Here is a 26,139-nt window from a genome sequence, read left to right on the forward strand (position 1 = left end):
GGCCTGGCTAAGCAGGTTAGGATAATGGATGAAATGGACAACTTCTTCTGCTCTTGGACTACTAATTACATTTTGGGCTTTATACTTTTGACTCTGGTTTCAAGTTTCATTATTTGTCTTACAAATTAATATGCTGTTCTTTGACCATAATTCTGGCTACACATCCTAATCTTTGCTTATTTAAATCTTGTCTTACCCAGTTATGACCCCTGCTTAATGTCTGACCTGTCCACATCATCTTCAGATTCCATTCTGTTTCTGAAAACTGTCATCTCCCTATACAAAAAGAATGCCTTACCTCAATACTTAATCTCTTTTCTCCACACAACAAATAAAACTACAGCCAAAACACCCCTAAATGCATTTTATGAAAACTTTTATTGACCAAAATGTATCACAAACAGCATCTCCACAAAAGAGGTCCATTTTACTCTGACAGTTTACATATATAATGATAAAGCTGCGTAGCAAAAGCTTCTGGTGAAAACAGTTTTAAAACCCGCTGTCTGCCAGCCTCTCCCATCTTTTTCTTAAGGACTGGATCCTTCACAAATTTCTCCATGGCCTCCGCAAACAACTTAGGCTGTGGATCACAAAGAAACCCAGTCTCACCATCAGCAATCGATTCGAGTGGCCCTCCTGAATTAACAGCAATTACAGGACACCGTGTGTACATTGCTTCTAAAGGTACAATCCCAAAGTGCTCATTGCTGGGGGTGTAAAGGACACAAGAACAGTTGTGTAAAAGGGAAATCTTCTGTGTGTCTGAAAAGGACCGAAGATAAGTGACATGGTCTGCTAAACCAAGAGTGTCAGACAAGGCTTTCAGCTCCTTGTAATGCTCCACATTTTCCAGAACTCTGTCGTCATAACCACCCGCCATGACAAGGTGTACTTTCTGCCACTCATCTGCAGAAATTTTGCTGTGCAGATGGTTTAGAGCTTCCAGGGCAAGAGGCAAGTTCTTCTTTCTTTCATATCTATTAATTGAAAGAAACACAATCTTTCTGTGCTCTGGAATAAGACCTTCAAGATCACTTGCCTCAGTGTCAAACACAGTAAAATTCAGTGATGGATACAGAACATCTACTAGCAGAGTAGACAAAGACTTGAATGTGTGCTTGAAGACGCCTGCTGTAAACTGGCTGTTGACCACAATGCAATCAGCCATGCCAGTTGTGAATTCTTCCAGATAGTCTAGGGGAGCCCTGTAAATTTGTTTGATAGCTGTCTTGCGCTCTGCAAGGAGCTGGTCAGGAAAATGGCAATAGAAGAGCACCTTCTTTCTCCTCCTTGCAAATCGGAGCACAGGGATGCATGCAGACACCTAGATGATAAACAGAGAGTTATGGACTGAGGTCTGACATGGCCATCATTACTCGCACCCTTTCAAGCTAATTCATTGGCTTAAACTTTACATGATCTTAACCCTAATCATAATCATGGGTAAAATATAAGCCAGGAGTTCACAGTTAAGGATCTCACTAAGCTCTTCAATGACATGATAAGTTCACAAACATTGTCCCCAATTAGAAATCTACCTATGCTGCCTAGGTGGTAGCCAGGGAAACTTACAAGACATGGCTTGGTTAACATTTTAAAAGCAGAGATTTAAAGATGTCTACTGGATTTGTCAACAATTATAACTTTTCTGCACTATTGGACAAAAGAAAATTGCATTCGTAAGTACACTGTATGGTATAAAGTTAAAATAAACAATACATATAACCCTAGTTCCTTAGCTCATCTTGAGGATCCCCAAGGTTACTCACTTTCATCTTCTAGGCAGGTTTAAGTAAAATTCTTAAAATTTGGTAATATTAGAGAAATTACCAATAAACTTACATATTTAAGCCACTCCATCTGAACAATGGCCAAATAATTTAAATCTGCAGCCAATGTCACCAAGTCTGGAGAGCCATTTTATTTGATAAGCAGTGTGCCACTGAGGAACTATAAATCCAAAGACTACCACCACTACCCCAAAATTGGATTGGATATAACCTTGAGCATGTCAATCACTATACCTACCTTTCAACTGTTAAAAAAGTACAATGATTTTTTAAGTCATAACCTTGGGTAAAGATGTCTGCCAAAAACAGAACACTAATAACCAGCACTACTAACCTGATCACAAAATACCACTTCAAACTCAACACCGCTGAGAAAGATAAGGTACCAGGCGACATAAATCATGCGGATATAGGCACACACTGCATGGAAATAGCCAAGAATACTCCTAGGAAGCCAGTCACCAACACAAACAATTGGGATCCCGGAGTCTTTAGTTTCAGAGAAACAATGGTCAGGGTCATAATGTGCTGTCCATATTTGAATGTTGCAGCCTTTAGATCTCAGTGCCAAAGCAGCATCCACTACCAGCCTTTCAGCTCCACCAATGCCCAGGTCCGGGTGGAGAAACACGACGTTCACCATACCTTGATGAGGAAGTGTGTCGTACACAGATCAAGTAAAAAAAAAGGAGGACTGTCCTGTACAATATAAGAAAAAAAGAAAATATCATTTTAATCATAATGGTGTCATTGTTGAATTTTCAGTCTTTAATTTTGTAAATACATGGCTGTGCTGAGTCAGTGCTGGAACTGTGAATAGAGCCCCTCTCAGCAACAACGGGCAAAAAGCAGGAACAAACCCAGGACTGCACCAGGGAGAGGGGGCAATACCCAAAAGAATACAGGAAGAACATGCAAACTCCATACAGATAGTGCCCTAACTGTAAATCAAACTCTATTTCAAATGTGCTGAGGCATAATGGCCTGACAGAGTTCAAACATATGCAAAACTGGGAAGATTGACCACTTTGCATTCTCAACTTGTTTTACCGATGGTCACAGCACTATACAAAAAAAAAAAAAATAAAAATTAACAGCTTTCCCTGAAAACAACACTAAATGCTAGGCTTTGACAGAACGTATATGATCACCTGGTAATTATATCAATATTTGCTTACTATGTTTTAGAACATATCTTTATAAAAAAAATAATCAAAGAGCACTAAACAAAGAGAAACTACTCCACCTTTTTAATAATTAGTAGGTACACAACTCAACCAATCAAACATGTTTGTATGATTATGAATTAAAAACACCCTCAACAAATTGTCTTCATCAGTTTTGAAAACAGCAAACTTTTCACAAATAACAAATGCTTATATTAGTGAATTTTCTCATGCTGACTAGGAGACATTTATTCTTTATAGTCAGCAGATAGGCGGCGGACAGCACACCAATGTTTAAATTACAGATTGTCGTCCTTGAGACAAAAACGCAACTTCACGTAGGACACTCCAGAGAAATTGTGTGCACACATATAACGAGGGTTGCCTGTACTACTGATAGGAAATACAAGGAAGTTGAATTGCCACCTTCATACTGCTAACACTTATTTGGCATACAGCTCACTTGATCTTTTAATTTCCTGACTCTCAGATTTAGAGGACAATGTCCCTTGACTGCTGTCAGCTCTCCTCCTAATTGTCTTCCAGTTGCATTTTCTGATCACGGGGATTAAGAATAAGCTAGGCTGACCCGCCTTTTAAGTTGACCACTTCTTAAGGCAATTCAATATGTAGATCAATTTCATATTTTATACAAACTCATTAATTTGGTTATATTGCATTTGAGCAGTATTACTTTAATACTCGTAGTTTCTGTTATTTTTGTGATGAAATTTAAACTTTTTTTCTATACTGAAGTCGCCCTTTTGAACCCCTGATATTTACTACGCGGTGAGGCATTTGTACTCCATCAACATTAATTATTTCCAGAGACACAATTTTGTCTATTTTTCCAGCGCATCACGCACAAAAGCAAGGGAACGATGGGATCACCAGAACTCTGCTCACATTGCGTCGCTTTGTACCGCAAGCTGCAAGTTGTAAGTCTGTGATAAGCGGAATACCGCTTTCCACTCACGGGACAGAAGGACAATCCCGACCGCTTTTATATAGTAAGAAAGAAGAAGAAGATATTGCACAGTCTGGAGTAGAAAATCATCTTTTTCCTGGAAAAACAAAACTACAAATCCCATCGTGCATTGCAAAATGGACGGGGCGTGTGAAACTCCGTGCCTGCGTAGCACTCACGGGACGGAAGGACAATCCCGACCGCTTTTATATAGAAGGATAATTAGAAGCACTCATGAGACACTATAAAATGTTCTAATAAACTGATTTGATGGACAATCAAGTTATGAGTGGATACATATAATGCAATGTTAAACATGTGATTGCATGTCAGTAACAATGAAAACCAGGACTGCTCCGATCTGTTTTTTTAAGGCCAATACCAATCACCGATTTCAAGTTACTTGATCGCCCGATTCCAATTATTTTTTGTTTGTCCCTTTAAAAAACTTTCTGCACTGAGCTCTGGCATAACCAGATGCATAGAAGTGTTATGTCCCATAATAAAGTGTTGACTTTGGTATTTTTAGAATTAAACTATAAGAATACTGCAATAGATAAAAATTTCCTTACAATATATATTTTATATTACAGAGTATACAAAATCTTTTACCCATAATAAATATGGCATAAAAGAAAATAAAACACTTCTCATAATTACAAGCAGTCATATTGTTTAAAATGTTCTGTAATGTGCTTATCTAAAATAAAATTTAATAAAAAAAGCAGTTTTCACCATTTCTCTAACAAAAAAATATATATAGATGTATGTATATATTCTCACACAATCATTTCATTAATATTGGCAATTAAATGCATCTTAAATGTAAATATACATGCACTCAAAAGTTGTAATGATTTTAAATCATTAATTGCACTTAAGCTATTTGTGTTAAAATATACATTTACTATATTTATACAGGTGTTTTTTTCTTTAGTGTATTTGCCAGAATTCATATTTCTTGAGGTGTAATTATAAATATGGATTACCAATACATAGTACTTGTTTCTTACCAAAACGTATGCCCAATGACACACAGCTACAAATAATAAACATAGTACAAATCTTCAAAAAATACTATTCTTTGTTAAGTAGCAGTTTCAAAATCATCATTCTTTTCTTTTTCCAATTAAAAATAAAGGCTGCTTTACTTAAAAAAACAGCTCGCTGTCCAAACTCAAATGGTGTCTTTTAATTTAAATGACAAAATAAAAAGGCAAGAAATATCTAATTTAATGAATTCAGACCATCTTTGATTCCTTTTTCTCAGTATAGTACTCCACTTTTGTTAATGTAAAGGCTAATATTCCAATTGTCTCTTACCCTCTGGTAAAACAAGCTTAAGTAGCCCTTGCTTTGTGCGTTGGCTCAGCTACCATAATACCTTGTGTAAAGGAGCACTACAATATTTTTACTGTAATGCTTAGAGAGCAGGGGCTGAAAATATTGGTCAAGTCATTTTTAGTGATTTGATTTGATTGGTGGTCGATCGATCAGCACATCCCTATGACCTTGTTGTGTTCAAGGGGGTGGGCAGCAGATTGAAAACCCCTTTCACATATTTTTAGCAGGGGAACAAAAGCAAATAAGAATAACTCAGTACTGGCTTAACAATAAAAAATACATGAACTAACAAATAAGAGTTGCGAAGAAACACGTTATAATCATACAACATGAAAGAAACCTGTATAGCAGATGTGAGGGGTGGAGGGTGCTCAATGCATACAGGCAAATATTTTTTGGTTTAGTTGGTTGAAGTATGGCATTTATCTTAAAATACTACTACTTTCCTGATTTGTGACAAGTAAAGAATTGCACAGTTTTATCAAAGTTAAAACAAATTAAACTGTAAATTGTAAAAATGTCTCACTGGCAGTGTTCTTCAGTCTTAAGCTCCTTCAACAATGCAAATCAGTTGTTTGCTGACACTCAGCCAGAGTGGCTAAATGCTTTTACAATGCCACAGAACCTGAATCTGTTCTGAAGAGAAACCATTTATTCATTTTTGCTAATAAACCTAAATGACGTTACACTTGTTACTAATGACATCATATGCAAATCATATAAAACAGCTAGGGATTAGAGTCCTGACCAGATCAAAAATGTAAACCTGATTTAGTCAAGTGAGTGTAAAATATTTCCTGCCTTAGACTGAAAGGGATTAGCCTTTAACGTGGAAGACTGAATTGATAACTGGTTGATTACACACTCAGCCATGGACCAGAAACACCTTTTGTCTATGCCACATTAAGATTAAGATAATAATAAAAAGAAATATAGTACAACAGAAAGCTACGTGCTTTAAAATAAAAGAGAAATGCCAGTTTGGACTTAGGAGAAACAATGCGTTAGGCCATTTTAAATAGGAAACTAGGTTGGTAAACAAATCAACAAACTAGATAAACTTTACTTGACTTTTTACAGAGCATATAATATGGTTCTACAAAAATGATTAATGCTTAAATAAACCACAGCTGGCATTAATGGTACCTGCCAAAAAGTAGTTTTGAGACTGGCTAACAGGGGAAAACAAAGAGACCAAATAAGAGGAAAACTCTGCCCATCGAGTCAGGTCTTCACTTCACTTCAAGGGTCAGTGCATTGACTTCTATCTTTTCTCATTTAAATGAATGATACTGACTCTATTATTATAAGTAAACCTTTGAAACTTGCACATAACCCACATCCTGGAAGGATGGCAAAAATTAATAACCATGATTTTAAAAAATGACTTTGAAATTTACCATGAAAGTGATTTGCATATAATTTGAAGAGAATCTGAACTGAAGACAGGGTTCATGACCAATGAATGATGGGGGGGAGGTGGGTCTTCAGTTCAAAAGCTCAAATTTGCTTTGAACACGCTTCACTTCATGCACTACTCTAATTTTCTGGAAGAATTTATTTCACAATATTTTTGCAAAAAATACATGCATTTTGGACATTGCGAGCAAATGCCTGGATAACCGATGTGTAGATTATGTGAAACGAGAAACTTGAGATTCCCACCTCCCACCATGGATATTTTAATATTGTTGATCTCCACTAGTCCCCATTAAAGATATACTCTTCAAAAAATTATTTTGTTATGTTACTTACCCATTGTACTTTGTACTGGTGCCAATATATTTTTTTTTATTTAATGTTCCTTTCCAGATTTAAGAGAAAGAAGTTTTTATCACATAACAGAACTTAATGGTGGCCAGTGAAAAACATCCAAGAAAGGTTAGGAAAAATAAAATCTCATGTTACTCATGATGTATAATTCATATCTGTTATCCAATCACTTATCAAAACATGCAAAACTAATATAAAGTTAAATAAAAACTATCAGAATTCTCAGTGTGCAAACAGGAATTCCAAAGATCCACAGGATTGACTGTTTGATTAGAAGATAGGACTCTAAACCAACACACGACGAGGAGATTCAGATCTTCAAGTCAAAACCTCAATCCCATGAGTCTTTGGGATTCCTATTTATTTATCCTCTGATATTCTAGTAGCAATTATTTAACAATATTTTACCCAAAAAAAGTATTCATTTTGCATGTTCTGAGAAGTGACTGGATAAAGACATATGGATTAATGTAAGATTTTTTTTCCTTCTTCCTTCCAGGGATGTTTTGCATGTTGTTTGCCACCATACAGCACAGGCCATCATTGAGATTAATTATGTGATAACCTTTCTTTCCATTGTGCATGAAACAAAAAATTTTCTAGGCATTCCTTACAAATTACTTGAGCTAAGTGACATGTAAAAAATAAACAGTTTTATCAGAAGGTTTATCTCCTTTCTCTATGAAAACATTAAAAATATTTTTCTACACAATCACTACAAACAATACAAAGTAAGGTTAGGATTAAAAAAAGTTATAATTTCTGGGTTGGGGACAACTGCTCTGGAAAAACAGATTAAGGAAATGGATGGATAGAATAGATCAACTGGCCTTGAAATCCCTTGAGATTTATTCTCTCTCTCCTTATCCTGCAATTGCTTTACCCTGGGTATGATGTTAATCTGCATCCCACCCTGCAAGCAGATCCTCCAATTTGCAGTGAAAACTTAGAAGTTGGTGGCAGGATTGACTCTCCAGCCACTGTGTTGGAAAAAAAAACAAACAAAAAAAACATCGCACTCCCCCTGTGTGGTGTCACCCACTGTACTCAGGTATCAATCTAGGTGGTTTGCCATGTGGTGGGTGCAGCAACACGCTATTGGTGCATGCTCCCAACCAACCTCCTCCTGTCATTATATAACTATTGCATATATATATATATATATATATATATATATATATATATATATATATATATATATATATATATATATATATTTACTTAAATATACTTTTTAATTTAGTTTTTCTTTTTGTAATTTTTATTTTACTATTTGTGAAGAACACTGTGCTACACTTTTTGTATTTAAATTTATTGTACAGCATTGTTATAAAACATTCCATTACAAAACCGCTATTGAAAGTGCATTCATTACATTTAGTTATTTCACATTTTTAATTAGATAGCAATTATTTGAGAAGCCTAATGCTGGTCTTCATTGAAACACCCATTTTTAAATGCTCTTAAATTCGATAATTGGGTCACAGGGTGGCTAAATATTCTGTAAGCACTGAGCGCACACCATAATGTAACCTAAATGGGTCATCAGTCCTCCAAAATGGCACTTTCACACAGTGCCAGTTTTGAGCCATCACTTAAACCTAACCCGCATGTCTTGGGGATGTGCAACATGAAAGAATACCCCAAGAAAATATAAGTGGACACAGGGAAAAGAGGGAAACTAAAATTAAATTATAACCAAGCCAGTCTCTTGGAGCTACGAGTTCCTGTAACTGCACCATCCTATGTGACATTTTAGAGTTATTTCATAAAAAAAGATAGTACATATTAATCATTTTCATAGGTTAACATTTAAGTTGAAAACGTGAGTTACAACTCAAGTTAAATAGTAGATAGGTTTATACTGGTACATATGCAGCAATCATATCACCCGATACCCTATGACAACACGTAAACTGTCCTTCCGTTCACGGCAGCATGTCCACAAACCACGGATGACAGAATCCTACCGTTTTTATTTGTAAAATTGAAAAGAGTTACTGTACTTTGCTTGCTTCAGAACATTCTGCTCACTTTGGCATGTTTATGGATTTTGTTAAAAAACAACCAGAATGCATCAAATAACACATACTGTACAAAAACCAATGCTTAAAAATGCGTTTTCACTTATTAAACTTTAAACAAACTGCAGTTCTGGAACGCATATCAGCAAAATTAATATCGTTTTACACCTAAGGCATTCATAACAAATAAGAATAAAGCGGTAGGATACCCTTAAGGTTCAAAAGGAGACCGTCAGTTGGGCGCTTCCTACTTCTGAATGAACAAAAATAAAATGATGATTACCCTTGCTCCAACTGCCTTTAGGTGTGTATATATATATATATATATATATTAGGATTCTAAGCGCCCATATCGTTCCCACATCAGATTCTTGTACCCTATTACCCACTCGCTCTCTGACTAGCTCTATGGCTCACCTAATTTTGGCCCGCTGGCTGTCGGGACACATCAGCGTATTGCACATAGCTGACTTAAGCAAGTCCTCAATAGCGTCATTTTAATTTTAAAAAAGAATCAAACAAACTGCCAAATATCAAATGCCTAATTTTTAAAAGTATATTAACATGTGCTTTCAAATTAGCTCTTGATATCTCCTGACAGCGGTATTTTTCTTTTTCTTTTAATTTTATGCAGGCGTACTTTTAGCCACATCAAGTTGGGCCCTTGACTGTGCTGTCGTGGCCTATTCGCCTGCTGCTGCTTAAACTTTTCTAGCTGCAGAGTATTGGTGAGCTGTAGAAGCGAGGAAGCAGGAGTGTAGTTATTGGGGTGAAATTGTTTAATCTTTAATTTCATAATGGTAAGTAAGTGTTCCACTATTATATTGTAGTAGGCTAAATAATACTATGTGCTTATTTTCTTCTTGCGCTGGCTGTTTAACGATGTGTGGCTGACTTTTATGAAAACGTATTTTCATGCTAGTTTTATATTCTGTCTAGAGGATAAGGTTAATGTTTTATTTATTCATCTGCTCAATTCACAGTGTTGTTTTCAACACATCTGAAATGTCTAAAAAAATGTTTGTATCTAGGGATTTATTATTTTGTGTAAAGGGACTTTGCAGAAGGTGGTGTTCACCAGGAGCACCCCTTTTACTGTTGGTTAATTTGTTGCTTGTGAAGTAAGTAATTTTAAAATAGCTCAAGAAACTTTGAATATACAGCTTCATATGGCACGCTGCTGATGTGGCAAAGCTGGGCACTTAGGTTTGATGAGTTGGAGGGGATGGAGTTGGTTGACTCTGCTGTCCTGTCTTTTTAAATTAAGTTCCACAATTCTGACATAACTTGCTCGATGGAGTCTAGAATGTCCTGTTAACGAGAAAGTCTAACGGGTTAAAACAAGGGAGTTTTGTATTAAAATCCGAATACAGTAAGGTCTTTTCGGTAGAAGCGTATACTTATTACATCCTTTGTATGTACAGTATAGTACGTTTTAATATAGAACATGTAGCTCAAAGTGTTTTACAAGAAGTTGAAAAGAAAAAATTCAATTTAAAATAAGTTGATTTTAGTAAGTAATTTCTCGCAGAAACTCTCCTCTCACTCGTAATCCTGCACTATAACACACCTGATTGTGCATGGTAGTTGTCAGCAATCAAGATGAAGATAAACTTCTTTTATTATAAGTAGACGAGGCACTTTCAAAGGTGAAATTGCCAGTAAGAAACATGAATACCATTCTGCAAGGGGGGGGGGAGAAAGGTTCAATTAAAAGACTTCTCTTCCTAGAAAAGCATTGCAGAGTCAGAAATCACTTGAACACCAAGACTGTAAATCTGTTAGAACTGACTCCTAACAAATACGTGGCAATGCCATTGTTTTGTTTTTCAATGTGTAATGAGTGACACATTAAAAAAATGTTTACGTATTTAATATAGCAAATTAGTGTGGATAAGTAGACAAATGCGTTGTGTCAAATTGATTATAAGGATGTATTATTTAATAACTGTTTGAATGTACTTTTTCCATTACAGTAACAATTACTGTTCAAGTGAAAGACTTATTTCAAATTATACAAACCATACATTTATTCAGCTGAAATACCTAACTAATTGCATATAATGTAAGGTTAACATTTTTAATTGAATGCTGTATCATAATGAAAAAGGTGGCCATTAATGTAATTTGGTATATCTTGTTCATTTGTGGTGCAGTACTTCAAGGTAGATGGAATTGTATTGTGAGCATCCTGTTTTGCTTTGTTCCTCTTTTTTGCCTGTCCAACAAAGAATAAATAACCCTTAACAATATGTATTCAATGTTTGTTTTCTGTGTGCATTTGTCTGCATCCTATGAATTGTAATTGGGTAATGGCTTCCATAAATTAAGGAATATATTATTTACAGTTATCGACTTAGTGCACTGAAAGTTCTATGGTTTTCAATTTATTCTAAATCTAAACTGCTCCATTCTGTGGACAGACTGATTCTTCTGTTTTAGTTTAATTTGCATGCTTTTTGTCCTTTTGACTGATGAGAAATGAAATATCCTTAAATATCTTTAAAGCTTTGCAAAGATAAGTGTATTGCTTCCCAGACTCATTCTCATTTTGGAATTTTTTTGTTTTAAGCCTGGTCCTGCGGCATCTGCCACTAATGTCGGTGCTTCTGGCCGTTCTCCCAGCAAGGCCGTTGCTCCACGTGCAGCTGGCTCCACTGTTCGGCAAAGGTGAGCACACAGCTTTGAAGTTTAATGTAAAATATTTTCCATTTTTTGTTTGTTTGCAAATGTTTTTCATCCTTTAATCGGAGAATGAACGTTGTTTACATTTGTAAAAGCAAGCCATGATTCTACTGCAGAGTATACTGAATAGTTTCAGCCATCTGCAGGCATTTAGGAGGCTACTGTACTCTAACTTTTTTGACTGTTACTAAAGTTAGATTTGTTAAACTTTGAGAATGTCTTCAGGTCTAATTTTGACTGGTACTGTTTACTAGTACAAGGTTGTGATTTTAGTGTTAATAGCTTTATTAACTGTAACCAACATTTAAATCAGTCCTTTTTGACATAAGTTTGAAAGTGCCTTCTGTTATTGAAAAATACACGTGTTTAAGTCTACACTGTTGGAACTTTACATTGGCGACAATAGCAAAACTGTCTTTGGTGTGCGGCCCATGTGTTGATGATGTAATGACAGCAAGGCATTGGTAATACTACAGTATATGCACTGTCTGTGGCGTAAATAGGATACAATGTAGAATTTCCCAATTTTCTGTAGGTAGGCTGTGTAATTACGTCACATGGTAGAAGTTTTCAATATACTGTAAAACCATCTCAAAATCTCAATAGTGTATGCTAGGCAATTATCATCTGAAAAATAGGCTGACCATGATAAGTGGTTTCAAGTCACCAATGATGAAATCTTTGACACGTTTGAATGGTTTCCTAGTCTACAGAGAATCGTTTGACAGCGCTTTCAATTTTTTCATGACTTTTTGCATATGTCTGCTATTGTTGTTTGTGTTTAAGTATAGGTGAATTGTGCTACCAGAGTACGGTCCCTCTCTTTGGAATAGCTTACCTTCTTATATTAGATCTGCACTGACATTAGTTACTTCTAGGTCATCATTAAAGACTTGTTTATTTTCACTGGCCTTTGACCCTCAAGAGGTTAAATACTATGTTTGTTCCTGTGCATTCATGACTAGAAATGTGTATTTTAAGTGTATATGTATAGTTTTGTCATGCTCTTTTTTTTTTTTTTTAAAGCTTGTACAACATTTTAGCTTAGTTTAAGGCTATTTTAGATGTGTATTATTAATTTAAAGTTTGAATTGTCATGCTATATGTAAAATATTGTGTGCTTTACTGTTCAACCTCATAGTTGTTAGGCTTCGCTGCCCTATTCATGAATTACATCTCACAGTTGTGTAAGAATTGTACTTGGCACAATGGAGAAGCAGTTTTTTGTTAAACTCGTATTTTGAGTTTTGCAATTTTTCTTTTGAAGATGGTGTAAATGAAAATAGTGTGCAATTTTCAAAACAAACATCAGCTGCCTACAGTTTTTAATTTAAAAGCAAATGTAAAGCAAAAAATGTGGTACCTAATTCAAATTGAAAAAGGCAACAGAAGTGCATTGTTTCAGAAGTTAAAATAGTGATGCTTAACAGGACACCTGTGTGCCAAATCCAGTATGTTACTAAGTTATAGCTGATCTTTTATGTAGTTTCATGTCTTAATTAAACACATTCATTTTTATTTAAAATCACTGTGGGTACATGTAACCACTTGTGTAGTAAGCGTTAAGAGACATTGAAGTGAATGCCAGCACAAGGGTAGTCTCTCAAATCTAGATAGAGATATATGAGATAAAGATTTCACTAAACTTCATAATTACAACACATGTACTTCTGTTTGTCTGAGATCTGTTCCTTTTAAATCTAAGAGACTTCTATCTAGGATTGACACAATTGCTTGTTAGAGATGGTGCAAATCCAGTTCTCAGAATGAACATATGTTTAATGTATAGTTTAAGAAAAGATGTAGATTTGCCCTCATTTACTGACAACGTTCCCTTTGACCTACTTATCTGAAGCTGGCTTTTCCGTACTGGACTTGATCAAGAGCAGCTAGCCTAACCCTCCCTTATACCTCTCATATTTCCAAATTGATCAAGCTGGCTCTGGTTTGCAAATGCCAGTTCACTTACTAGGATCCTATTGAAGTAGGCAGAATCTCCTGAAAGCAAATATACAACAGTAGGCTATGATCACATTTTAAAAATAATTGGTACAAAGCTGTGACCTGCCATAGTGTTTTCTTTTTTTTAGGTGAGTTTGTAATGCTAAGTTGGCTTAAGGGAGTTTGAATGATAGGAGGATGTTTAGTTACTCTTAACTTTGTATTGACAGTTAACCAGCACTCTTAAATATCATCTTATGAGTACTGATTATTAATAAATAAAACCTATCTGGTACAATCTATGATTTCAAATGGGCTTTAAAATGTAAAACTTCCTCTGGTGCAACCGGGAAAGTTTGACTGAGATATGATGGCCTTAGCAAGGGTAGACAAATTTATCATGTGTGAATATTTTTTATTCAAGGTTATTTACCCTTGGTTCTTAGTTGCTGCAGCAGAACCTACAGTTGTAGGTAATGATTCTAATTGATTCTTATTTAGAAAAAAAAGATTTTTGTTGAATTTCAGAACTGCATTGTAAAAATTTGTCTTGTAAAGTGCTTTGTGGTGATAGTTTAATACTACTGTATATTAAAAGGATTTCATCTGTCGAGTTGTCTGTAGAGTACATGGGCTTGTCTGACTAGAATACTGCAAAGAAAAGGAATAATTTGTATATGCCAATTTTCTTTTTACTATGCAATAGGAAAGCAACCAGCAGTGGGACGAGAAGTGCAGGCAGAGGTGCATCATCTGGAACAGGAGGAATGTGGAGATTCTATACCGAGGACTCTCCTGGACTTAAAGTGTAAGTAATTGTGCGTTTAAAAATTGGATGGTCATAAGTGATATTTTAAATCTGCTGATTTTCATTAACCTTTCAAAGATGTATTTGTCAAATACATTTAGAAATTGTGTGAAAGGAGCTCAGGGTTTTTTTTTTTTTTTAAATTGTGATGATGCTAAATAAAACTTTTTCTTACAAGTTTCTTTTGTACTTAAATTTTTTTTATCAAGTAATGATGTCATCTTGAAACAGACTTTTAAAATAGTAACAGTTGATAGATGGCACTTTATAATTTTACTTACTGCCATAATTGTTTTATCTTTTTGCTCATCTGTTAAATTTGAGTGTCCACTTCCCCAGCTGTTAACGTACTGAGCGTTCGATTGTAGTGATGGCTAAGAATGTTTAATCTTGCATTTTCATAGAGGTGGGAGATAATGAAATTCATTGGGGACTTGCACTGACTGAAAGCAAACTATGAAAAATCTCTTACTACATGTGTCCCATAATCCAAAATGTCAGATATACAGTTTCATTTTATTGGTACTGAACTTAAGGAACCACGAGAGTCTTTGTGGCATGCTGTTAATTCATTTTATCAACTTTACCCAGGGCACGTGTAATTGTAGTAAGTTATTTAAGATATGAAAGAAAATTTGCTAAATTGTACGTGTCCTGTAGCAAACAAGTTCTTTAATTTGTTTCCTCCTTTTTGTGCTGGCTTTCTGCTTTTTTTTTTTTTTTACAAAATGAACACTTGCAAGTCAAATCACTTAGCATTGTACCACTTATTTGTATTGCTTTTATAATGGTATAAAAATACTGAAAAGTGTAGTAGTTTTAAGACAAGTTGAATTTTAAAAGTTTCTATCATTAGATATTGCTTTTTTTCCTCTTCAATAAATAGTTCTCAAACAAATCCATGAATGGTGTTTTACCATCCGTAACTTGCTGAAATAGTATGTGCTTTAGATAATTTAAACTCGACTATGATGATGCATGTAGCAGCCTTGAAGGCCAAATAAGTCCACTTCAACATCAATTAAAGCTACCGTCAATCTCCTAATTCATAAGGAGAGGTTGCTCTTTATTAAATATGGGGCCTTGAATGAAAAGTTAAATGGGTTAAAACCATAATGGCGATAGTCTAAGGTTTGTAAAATTGGTTTTACTAGTGTCCTGTTAAAGTATGTAGTGCTTTTTGGCCATATTGTATTTAAGTAGTTCAGTTACTGCTAAACTTTAGTCATAATTGCAGTCAATAATACATTTTAATAACTGATGTCACACCTCTCTTAATTGTTAGTAACAAAGCTGTGTTTAAATTATGCCTGAAAGTGAGATTCACACTGAGTCCTCCCTATTAAAATGTAGCATATCATTTCTGGTGCAGTGGGAAAAGAAAATGTTAATTGCTGTCTATAGCTTCCCAGTTACAGAAATTTGTTTCTTTTCCTTAATCAGATCACAGACCGAACAGGTTTACTTTTGGAGCACTTTTATCAAGGAGCAGTAGCAGCATTTTGATTGAATTGAAATGCTGGTTTGTCTCCTTTTTTTTTTAAGTTGAAAAACACTATTTCAGGATAGTTTTTCTATTTTTAAGAAGTTTCACTGTCTCATCTTCAGTCCTGTACTTGTGTAATATTTTAGTTGTAATTTTATTTTTATATATTTCCTCCCTTTCAGTGGTCCTGTTCCAGTGCTTGTCATGAGTCTCCTGTTCATTGCTTCAGTGTTCATGTTGCACATCTGGGGAAAGTACACTCGCTCCTAGGACGGAGAGCCTGGCTTCCATCATGTTACATCTTCTCTCTCAATTGTTTAATATTTTGAACTGGACCAAATACTTTCCATTTCCATTTTACCAACTTTCTGGTTTTATTGCTTCAAGAATGATTTGGATGAAGAGAACTTTGCTGATTTTTTTTTTATTATTATTATATATAATTTGAAGAATTTGGTTAAAGATGGTGATTTTTTTTTTTTTTCTTTCCCCCCCCCCGCCCCCATACACACTCTTGGATTTATGAATACTTTTTTTTTTCCCTTCAGTTGTCAACCCAAAAAGACTTTACTTTTTGGATACCAGACTTTTTGTGCAGCTTTTGTTAAAATCCCTATTGTGCTGCAATAAATGCTCTCAAGTTGCAGCTGAATGTCTGTGTTGACAGTTAAGTGGTCCTGAAAAAATTTTCATTGTATCTGCTAGTAACATTAACATAAGTGCACATGCTTTTTATTAAAGAAAAAAAAAAAGTAACTTCTTAAGGATTCACTTTGTAACTATTCCAGTCATTCAGTTTGCAGAAAAAATATTGTTCATAGACTTGAAGAGTGAATGAAGCCAACAAAATGGCTTTTACTTTAAACTATCCTGTTAAATTTTTAGTTGTTACCTTATGCATTAAAGTTGTGTGCTTTTGTAATTATGGTAACATAGTTATATAAAGGATAGATATTACTTGCAAAATCAAAAATTGACTGACAGAAGTGTCTTAAAGTGTGTCTTTGCCATCACTGGCAGCTTGTGCTATGGCCTGTTGGTCATAATTAAACATACAGGAATAACTTTGGTTCAGTTTGTCTTTGTATAGTGACCACACATGTTGCGTTTGTAATACAAGGACTGAACTCTTTCTTAACATTTATTCACATTCGAGTATGGACAGGGTCTTGTAGGTAGTTTGTGATACATCTCTTATGGTATAGTATGAAGTTAAAGAGAGAATGCATTATTGTCAGTTGTCTTCCTTTAAAGCAAGATAAGACCTAGGCATGCAGGTACAGAGTGAGCCAAAAAAGTACCACATTTATTCTACAAAAATGCTACATGATAAAATTCATTATGACTCAGTGTATAATTTTTTTTTTTTTTTTCTTCACTGTTTTAAAAATGTCTTCAAGGTGGTGGCCATTATTAGCGATACACTCTTCGAGACAGTTTCTGAATGCTTGTATGACTTGTTTGGTGATTTTTTTTTTTTGTGATGAATAGCATCCTTGAGGGCTTCACAGTTTTTAGGTTGGTGTGTGTGTGCTGTTGACTTGAGATAGCAGCACAAGAAGAAATCTCCCAGAGCAAGATCAGAACGATGTGAAGGCCACCCGACATCGCCACGCAGGGAGATCAGCTTCCCTGGAAAAATCTCCCACAAAACTTGCATGGATCTCCATGCTGTATAAGCTGTTGCTCCATCTTGTTGAAGTCATCCACCTCATCCATTTCTTTCAGTTGCGTCCAAAGTTCTCTAGCATTTCAATGTAACGTTCTGAAGTGATTGTGACCGTTGCTGCCTACCCATCTCAAAAAGGTAAAGGCCTACAATGCCAAATTCTGCAGTGGTGCACCAAACTGTAACACTCGCTGTGCAGGTTTCTGTGAAGTTCAAGAGGGTTGGTTTTAGCCCAGTAATGAAAGCTTAGCTTAGTTACGCAGCTATTCAAATGGAAATGTCCCTTGTTGCTGCTCATGATGATGGCATCTCGATGAACAGTTTGCAGAATGTTTGCACACAAATCTCTATGGCTCTCCCAATCTCTGTCAGTTCCTGTACTACCACCATTTTGTATGGATGGAAATTAAGGTCCTCATGCAAAATTCTACTCAAAAACGTGTTGGAAATGTCAGAAGCAGGTTTGCGTGCTGAACGTCTAGGAGACCATAAAATTGATTCCGTTACAGCTTGGATGTTTTCAGGTGTTCGTACAGTCTGAGGATGGCCTGAAGAATTTCTGTTCAATGTTGTACCCGTCTGTCTAAATTTAGCCATCCAGTGAAGAATTGTTTACTGAATTGGGACATCGCTGTTGGGAAGAATTCTGAAGTGCATTGCGTAGTGATGATGGATTAAGTTTTGAAGAACGCTGTGACAGTGAAAGCACTGCCCACACTGGACCAAGACATGTTGCCGACTGAATACTACAAAGGATTGCCTATCAAAGGCCCCCACGCCAACCCACTTGCCTGCCTCTACCTCGTGCAATGACCGTGAGAAATGTGGTACTTCATTTTTGGATCTCCCTGTACTTCAGTACCTTGTAGATATCAAATGTAATGAAACGAGCTTTTTTGCAGTATTAGTAGGACCAAGTGAAAATTGATTCTGCATTCATGTTTGACTGCAAGTAGATACAGTAAGTTACTAAGGATGCCCCAGTCAGGTTTTTTAAGACCCGCACCGGTCACTGATTTCATGTTACCTGATCAGCAGATTCGAATACCAATTCTGATTTTAATTCCTTTAATAAATATTTTACATTAAGCTCCAGCATAACCAGACTATATTAAAGAGTTAATCTTTGGTATTTGTATAATTAAATCATAGACCACAGGTGGTCATGATTTATAGAATTTCATTTTGTTCAGAGGCTTATTGTTTAGTGACCATCACAATCCTAAAATAAAATTTCCTTAAAATACAACTAATAAAATATGTATCCATAATGTATATGATATAAATGAAAACAGAATGATAGCTGTCATTTTTTCTGTTATGTACCTGTCTGAAACGAGGCTTAATTAAAAACATGAGATAAATTCTCACACAATTAGTTAATATTGCCAATTAAACACTGCTTAAATATACAGGGAGTGCAGAATTATTAGGCAAGTTGTATTTTTGAGGATTAATTTTAATATGGAACAAACACAGTGCTATCAGTCAATCCAAAATGTTAATAAACCTGAAACCTGAATGTTTCACAACGGAAATGTGAGTGTGAACATCATCAGGGGAATACATATGTGCGCACAATTATTAGGCAACTATTAGTGTGCAGATTTATTATGCAACTAAAGGAAAAATGAAAATCTTCCCATCTCACTTGTTTATTTTCATCTGTTATAGTGAGAATAATAAACAAACCCCTCAAAATTTACAAATAAACATCTCTTGACATTTCAAAAAAAATAAATCAATCAATCAATGACCAATATAGCCACCCTTCTTTCCAATAACAGTCATAAGCCTTTCCATTCATGGAGTCTGTCAGTTTCTTGATCTGTTGACGATCAGCTTTTTGTGGAGCAGTGACTACAGCCTCCCAGACACTCTTCAGAGAGGTGTATTGTTTTTCTCCCCGTAAATCTAGCGCTTAAGAAGTGCCCACAAGTTCTTGATAGGGTTTAGGTCAGATGAGGAAGGGGGCCATGTCATTATTCCTTCATCTTTAAGGCCTTTACTGGCTGGCTACGCAGTGGAGAACTTCGAAGTGATGGAGCATTGGCCTGCATAAAAATCATGGTCTTTTTCCTGTATCACTGTTTGAAGAAAGTGTCTTCGAAAAACTGGCAGTAGGTTTGGGAGTTGATTTTGAGTTCATCTTCAATGCAAAAGGTCCAACTAGCTCATCTTTAAAAATACCAGCTCATACGCTGGAGTGGAGCTCTGTGCCCATTACTGATCCACAGGTCCATCCATCTGGTCCATCAAGAGTCACTCTCATCTCATCGGTCCATAAAACCTTTGAAAAAAATCTGTCTTCAGATATGTCTTGGCCCAGTTTTGACGTTTCAACTTATGTTTCTTGTTCAGTGGTGGTTGGGTTTCAGCCCTCCTTACCTTGGTCATGTCTTTGAGCACTGAACACCTTGTACTTCTGGGCACTCCAGGTAGGTTGCAGCTCTGGAATATGAAAGTACTGGAGGATAATGGGTTCCTGGTAGCTTCACGTTTGATTCTTCTCAAATCTTTGGCAGCTAATTTATGCTTTTGTTCTCAACACGCTTCTTGCGACCCTGTTGACTATTTGCAACAAAATGTTTGATGGTTCTGTGATCACACACCAATATCTTGGCAATTCCAAAAGTGCTGCATCCCTCTGAAAGACTTTTTACAATTTTTGACTTTTCAGAGTCAGTTAAATCTCTTTTGGCCCATTTTGCCTGAGAAAAACTAGCTGCCTAATAATTCTGCACACCTTGATATAGGGTGTTGATCTCCTTAGGCCACACCCTCCCTCATTACACAAATACACATCACCTGACATGCTTAAATCCAATAAGCATTCAAGTTAATACAGCTTGGAGTTGGAATATACGCATTAAAAATGATGATATGGTCAAAATACTCACTTGCCTAATAATTGTGCACACAGTGTAAATATATATGCACTTAGGTTTTATTTTTAATTAATTGCACTCCAGCTTTTTTTTGCTGTAAAAGTATACTTTTACTCTATAAACCTTTTTCTTCTTCATTGTATCAGCTAGACATTCAGAATTCTTTGTGTAATTTTGAAATATGGATTATCATTTTAAGTACTAGTTTCTTACAAAAATATTTACTGTGTGATACACAAACAATTCATAAAGAGAGTACATACAGTGGGATGCAAAAGTTTGGGCAACCTTGTTAATAGTCATTATTTTCCTGTATAAATCGTTGGTTGTTACGATAACAGATGTCAGTTAAATCTATACCAATAAAAGGCAAAGCCCTCACTCACTCACTCACTCATCACTAATTCTCCAACTTCCCGTGTGGGTGGAAGGCTGAAATTTGGCAGGTTCATTCCTTACAGCTTCCTTACAAAAGTTGGGCAGGTTTTATATCGAAATTCTACGCGTAATGGTCATAACTGGAAGCTGTTTTTCTCCATTTACTGTAATGGAGATGAGCTTGAACGGCGTGGGGGCGGAGTTTCGTGTGACATCATCACGCCTCCCACGTAGTCACGCAGTACATAGAAAACCAGGAAGAGCTCCAAAAAGCACTGAAGAAAACATGCATTATATAATTGAGAAGGCAGCTAAACAATAAGAAGCGAAGCGAAAGTGACATATACAACCATATTCATGAGTTCTGCTACTCGAAACAAAGCACATGTAAACCTACACTTTAAATTAAGTTCATAGACAGGCTGCGCTGGCGCTTGTAATTTAGTGCCTGCCCATATAAGGCCGTCCGTCAGCGGCAATCCAATAGCAAACTCCCACTAAATATTCACGGGTGAAGGACTGTGTTTATGGAGAGGAAGATGAGATGGTCAGGGTGGTGTTTGACACAAACTCAGCGAAACTGCGAGAGAAAGTTTTAAGTGCCAGGACTAAGGTAACATTAAATACAGCCATGGACATAGCACGAGATGGCACCAGCACAGCTGGGAACCTTCGATGCATGTACACCGAGCGGCTCACGGAACTGACGAGTGCACAGATAAAAGCAACAGTTCCAAAAGCGCTGAACAAAACCGAATTACACAATTGAAAAGGCAGCAAAAATATGAAGCGTCTGATAAGCATATTCATAAATCCAGCTACTGCGGAAACAAAGCACACGTGGAAAAGTCAATGTCCCGCTAAAGGAAGACAGTGTAAAAAACCGTGCATGCAGTGTGTCAGGTCTCAGATAAAGAAGAAGACGAGCTGTTTATTGATGCAGTAAGAAACGAATCGATGAATGAAACCTGTCATCTTTACAACGATTGACAAACACGGAATGTAACTTGAACACAACACATCCTACAAATACGAACCTGATTGAAAGAAATAATGATAATCAAATCCTTGATGACAGCAACACTCAGTAACACTCACAAAACAAATACTGTATATTGACAGTCATGTTACGCTATTTTTAAAATGTTCCCTTTTCTTTTCTAGCTTTTTAACACACTACTTCTCCGCATGTATATATATGGTATATATATATCCCGATCTACATACTCGAATAATGGATACTTTATTCGCCATCAATGATTGTTTTGGTAAAGCCATACTCAGTGTATTCATTAGATGAACGGTAAAAAGTAAGAGCGAGGGAGGATGCAGGCTGTAGTGTAGCGCCAACTCTATCTGAATTGCGCGATCACATTTGAAAAAATATATCTTTTCAAGTTCTATTTAGTCCATATGTGTCAAACACATCCGCCCGGGCGTAATTATATCCGCCCGCAGATCATTTTATATACTGTATTATTGTTATTAATGGCCCGGTATATGAAGCGCTGGTAACACAATAAACTACAGATCCCATAATGCAGCGCTTCAGCTGCCTTGCCAACACTTACCGCTAATCAAGTCTAGCTTATGATGCTGCAAGTTATTGCGAAGCTAGCTCACACGATGCTGAAGAGAAAAGTTGATTCTGAAAATAGAGCCTTTAAAACCGATGGGAGGCTGAGTATATGTTTACTGAACCCGTGTGTCTCATTTGTGGAGCTAATGTGGCTGTAATTACAGAATTTAATCTAAGACGGCACTATGAGACAAAACATCAGGGTAACCTGAATGCAATGCAGAAGATACAGAAAGCAGAATAATTAAATAAGAATCTGACACTTCAGCGGACGTTTTACCCGTGCACAATCACAAAGTGATTTCAAGTGAAGCTGCTTTTATGGGAGACACAAATGCACCAGTGCAACTTGCCCCACTTTCCCTGTTGCCAAGTAATGTTAAACCAAGTCGTCACTACGGTGTTCCCAACACGCACTTTGCTGATAAACTGAGCGCACTGAGTTTGCACGGCGCTTTGGTGACTTTGAAGAACAAAAAGTCCGTCTACATGCGGCTCGAACCTTGTGCATGTTTGGTAGCACATATCTGTGTGAGAAGCTCTTCTCAGTGATAAAGACTAACAAAACAGCACACAGGAGTCGCCTCACTGATGAGCACCTGCAATCCATCCTGAGAATCTCCACAACACAGAACCTCACACCAAACAGAAACGAACTGTGGCCAAAAAGATGCCAGGCGTCCAGCTCTAAAATGACATATGAGCAAAGACAACTGAATGATTTGATTTGTTATTGCTGAAAGGAACACATTTTATTTATATTTCCAGGTTTTGTTATGCAGCATGTTCATATTTGAATTTGTATAATTTTGACAGGATATATTTTTATGGAGAGCAAAATCTTTTGGGATATTTAAAATCTAAGTTTATTTTTATATAAAATTACATAAGAGTAAAGAAATTTGAATGTTTGTTCTTTTAACGTTTACTTTATTTCTATTGTATAATTTAGACAGGATATATTTTTATGGAGAGCAAAATATTATAAGTTGTTTAAGGTTTGAGTTGATTTATTCTGGAATAATATTCCTGTCTGTTTTACCATTCCTACCAAAGATATTTCTGTCGACTAAATAAAAATTCCTTCTATTTAAAATTTAAATAGAACTTGAACAAATACGATAGTTCATAATATCCACGCAGACTTGCACGTAAGAGCGGAGTTATCCGTTTTAACAAGCAGCGTATTGCACTGATCTGAAATAGCTGTGTGTGTATATATGTAGATATGTATGTATATGTATATATATGTTTATATATGTGTGTGTGTATGTATATATATATATGTTTTGTGTGTATATGTGTGTGTATGTATGTATGTATGTGTATATGTGTAGATATGTATATATATATATGTTTATGTGTGTGTGTGTAAATATATATATATGTGTGTGTGTAAATATATATATATATATATATATATATATATATGACAACAACACTCATCACTCACAACAGTGACAAAACAATTACATTGACAATCATGTTACGTTATTTTCAAAATGTTTCCTTTTCTTTTCATTGCTTCTTTAACACACTACTTCTCCGCTGCGAAGCGTGGGTATTTTGCTAGTAAATCATATAGGAGACACACACAGTGATATCTGAGAAGTGAAATGAAGTTTATTGGATTTACAGAAAGTGTGCAATAATTGTGCAAACAAAATCAGGCAGGTGCATAAATCTGGGCACCATTGTCATTTTATTGATTCCAAAACTTTTAGAACTAATTATTGGAACTCAAATTGGCTTGGTAAGCTCAGTGACCCCTGACCTACATACACAGGTGAATCCTATAATGAGAAAGAGTATTTAAGGGGGTTAATTGTAAGTTTCCCTCCTCCTTTAATTTTCTCAGAAGAGTAGCAACATGGGGGTCACAAAACAACTCTCAAATGACCTGAAGGTAAAGATTGTTCACCATCATGGTTTAGGGGAAGGATACAGAAAGCTGTCCCAGAGATTGAAGCTGTCTGTTTCCACAGTTAGGAACATATTGAGGAAATGGAAGACCACAGGCTCAGTTCAAGTTAAGGCTCGAAGTGGCAGACCAAGAAAGATTTCGGATAGACAGAAGCGACGAATGGTGAGAACAGTCAGAGTCAACCCACAGACCAGCACCAAAGACCTACAACATCATCTTGCAGCAGATGGAGTCACTGTGCATCGCTCAACCATTCGGTGCACTTTACACAAGGAGATGCTGTATGCGAGAGTGATGCAGAAGAAGCCTTTTCTCCGCCCACAGCACAAACAGAGCCGCTTGAGGTATGCTCAAGCACATTTGGACAAGCCAGCTTCATTTTGGAATAAGGTGCTGTGGACTGATGAAACTAAAATTGAGTTATTTGGGCATAACAAGGGGCGTTATGCATGGAGGAAAAAGAACACAGCATTCCAAGAAAAACACCTGCTACTACAGTAAAATATGGTGGTGGTTCCATCATGCTGTGGGGCTGTGTGGCCAGTGCAGGGACTGGGAATCTTGTCAAAGTTGAGGGACGCATGGATTCCACTCAGTATCAGCAGATTCTGGAGACCAATGTCCAGGAATCAGTGACAAAGCTGATGCTGCGCCGGGGCTGGATCTTTCAACAAGACAACGACCTGAAACACTGTTCAAAATCCACTAAGGCATTCATGCAGAGGAACAAGTACAACAATCTGGAATGGCCATCTCAGTCCCCAGACCTGAATATAATTGAAAATCTGTGGTGTGAGTTAAAGAGAGCTGTCCATGCTCGGAAGCCATCAAACCTGAATGAACTAGAGATGTTTTGTAAAGAGGAATGGTCCAAAATACCTTCAACCACAATCCAGACTCTCATTGGAACCTACAGGAAGCGTTTAGAGGCTGTAATTTCTGCAAAAGGTGGATCTACTAAATATTGATTTCATTTATTTTTTGTGGTGCCCAAATTTATGCACCTGCCTGATTTTGTTTGAACAATTATTGCACACTTTCTGTAAATCCAATAAACTTCATTTCACTATCACTGTGTGTGTCTCCTATATGATATATTTAACTGACATTTTCTATCGTAACAACCAACGATTTATACAGGAAAATAATGACTATTAACAAGGTTGCCCAAACATTTGCATCCCACTGTACCTTTAAAAAAGCCACTAATGTATCAGATGTTTATCGATAAGACCCATACTAACATATTTTAACAGGTTTATAAGTAATAGATACATTTTGCAGTTAAGCTGCCAATACTATTGTTTACCAAGCAGCAATTTCACAATCTTGCTTATCTTCTCCCCCCCCCCAATTAAAAATGTAAGCTGCTGTACTTAACACAAGCACACTGTCCAACCTGAAACGGTGTTCGTTTTAATTTAATGGCCTAAATACATTAAAATATATATTTTATTTGGCTGTTTCAGGATGACTTGTCTTTGTTTACATTGCAAAAAAAAAAAAAAAAGGCTCAACTATCATAAAACCTCGCATAAAATGACTGTAAAGTTTAGAAAAGCAGGGTTTGGAAACAATCGGCCAATTTACTTACTACCGCTGGAGTTTTTTTTTTTTGTTTGTGAAAATCGGCCACTGATCTAAATCATTTGGTGCATCCCTCTCACTTTGGAAGGCAAAGTATTACGTGAGTAAATACTACATGTGAAAATGG

At 36.2% G+C, this 26,139-nt stretch overlaps 2 protein-coding genes across 5 annotated transcripts; one reads left to right on the top strand and one right to left on the bottom strand.

Annotated features, from left to right (window-relative positions):
• Positions 1-359: 359 nt before the first annotated feature.
• On the bottom strand, positions 360-9,535 carry alg2 (ALG2 alpha-1,3/1,6-mannosyltransferase). 4 transcript variants are annotated; one of them, XM_039736367.1, is made up of 3 exons: positions 9,485-9,535; positions 2,128-2,492; positions 360-1,327 (listed from the first exon to the last, which is right to left on the bottom strand). In XM_039736367.1, the coding sequence occupies exons 2-3, from the start codon at positions 2,434-2,436 to the stop codon at positions 428-430; spliced, it is 1,209 nt and encodes a 402-aa protein (XP_039592301.1). In that variant the 5' UTR covers positions 2,437-2,492; positions 9,485-9,535; the 3' UTR covers positions 360-427. The 4 variants fall into 4 exon arrangements, with proteins under 4 accessions (XP_039592301.1, XP_039592299.1, XP_039592300.1 ...); XM_039736365.1 differs by lacking the exon at positions 9,485-9,535 and adding an exon at positions 9,351-9,478; XM_039736366.1 differs by lacking the exon at positions 9,485-9,535 and adding an exon at positions 9,277-9,362.
• Positions 9,536-9,742: 207 nt separating this feature from the next.
• On the top strand, positions 9,743-17,056 carry sec61b (SEC61 translocon subunit beta). The gene is made up of 4 exons (XM_039736370.1): positions 9,743-9,867; positions 11,640-11,737; positions 14,400-14,501; positions 16,170-17,056. The coding sequence occupies exons 1-4, from the start codon at positions 9,865-9,867 to the stop codon at positions 16,255-16,257; spliced, it is 291 nt and encodes a 96-aa protein (XP_039592304.1). The 5' UTR covers positions 9,743-9,864; the 3' UTR covers positions 16,258-17,056.
• The last annotated feature ends 9,083 nt before the right edge of the window (positions 17,057-26,139 follow it).

Source organism: Polypterus senegalus, chromosome 15, assembly GCF_016835505.1.
Source record: "Polypterus senegalus isolate Bchr_013 chromosome 15, ASM1683550v1, whole genome shotgun sequence".
Lineage (NCBI taxonomy): Eukaryota > Metazoa > Chordata > Cladistia > Polypteriformes > Polypteridae > Polypterus > Polypterus senegalus.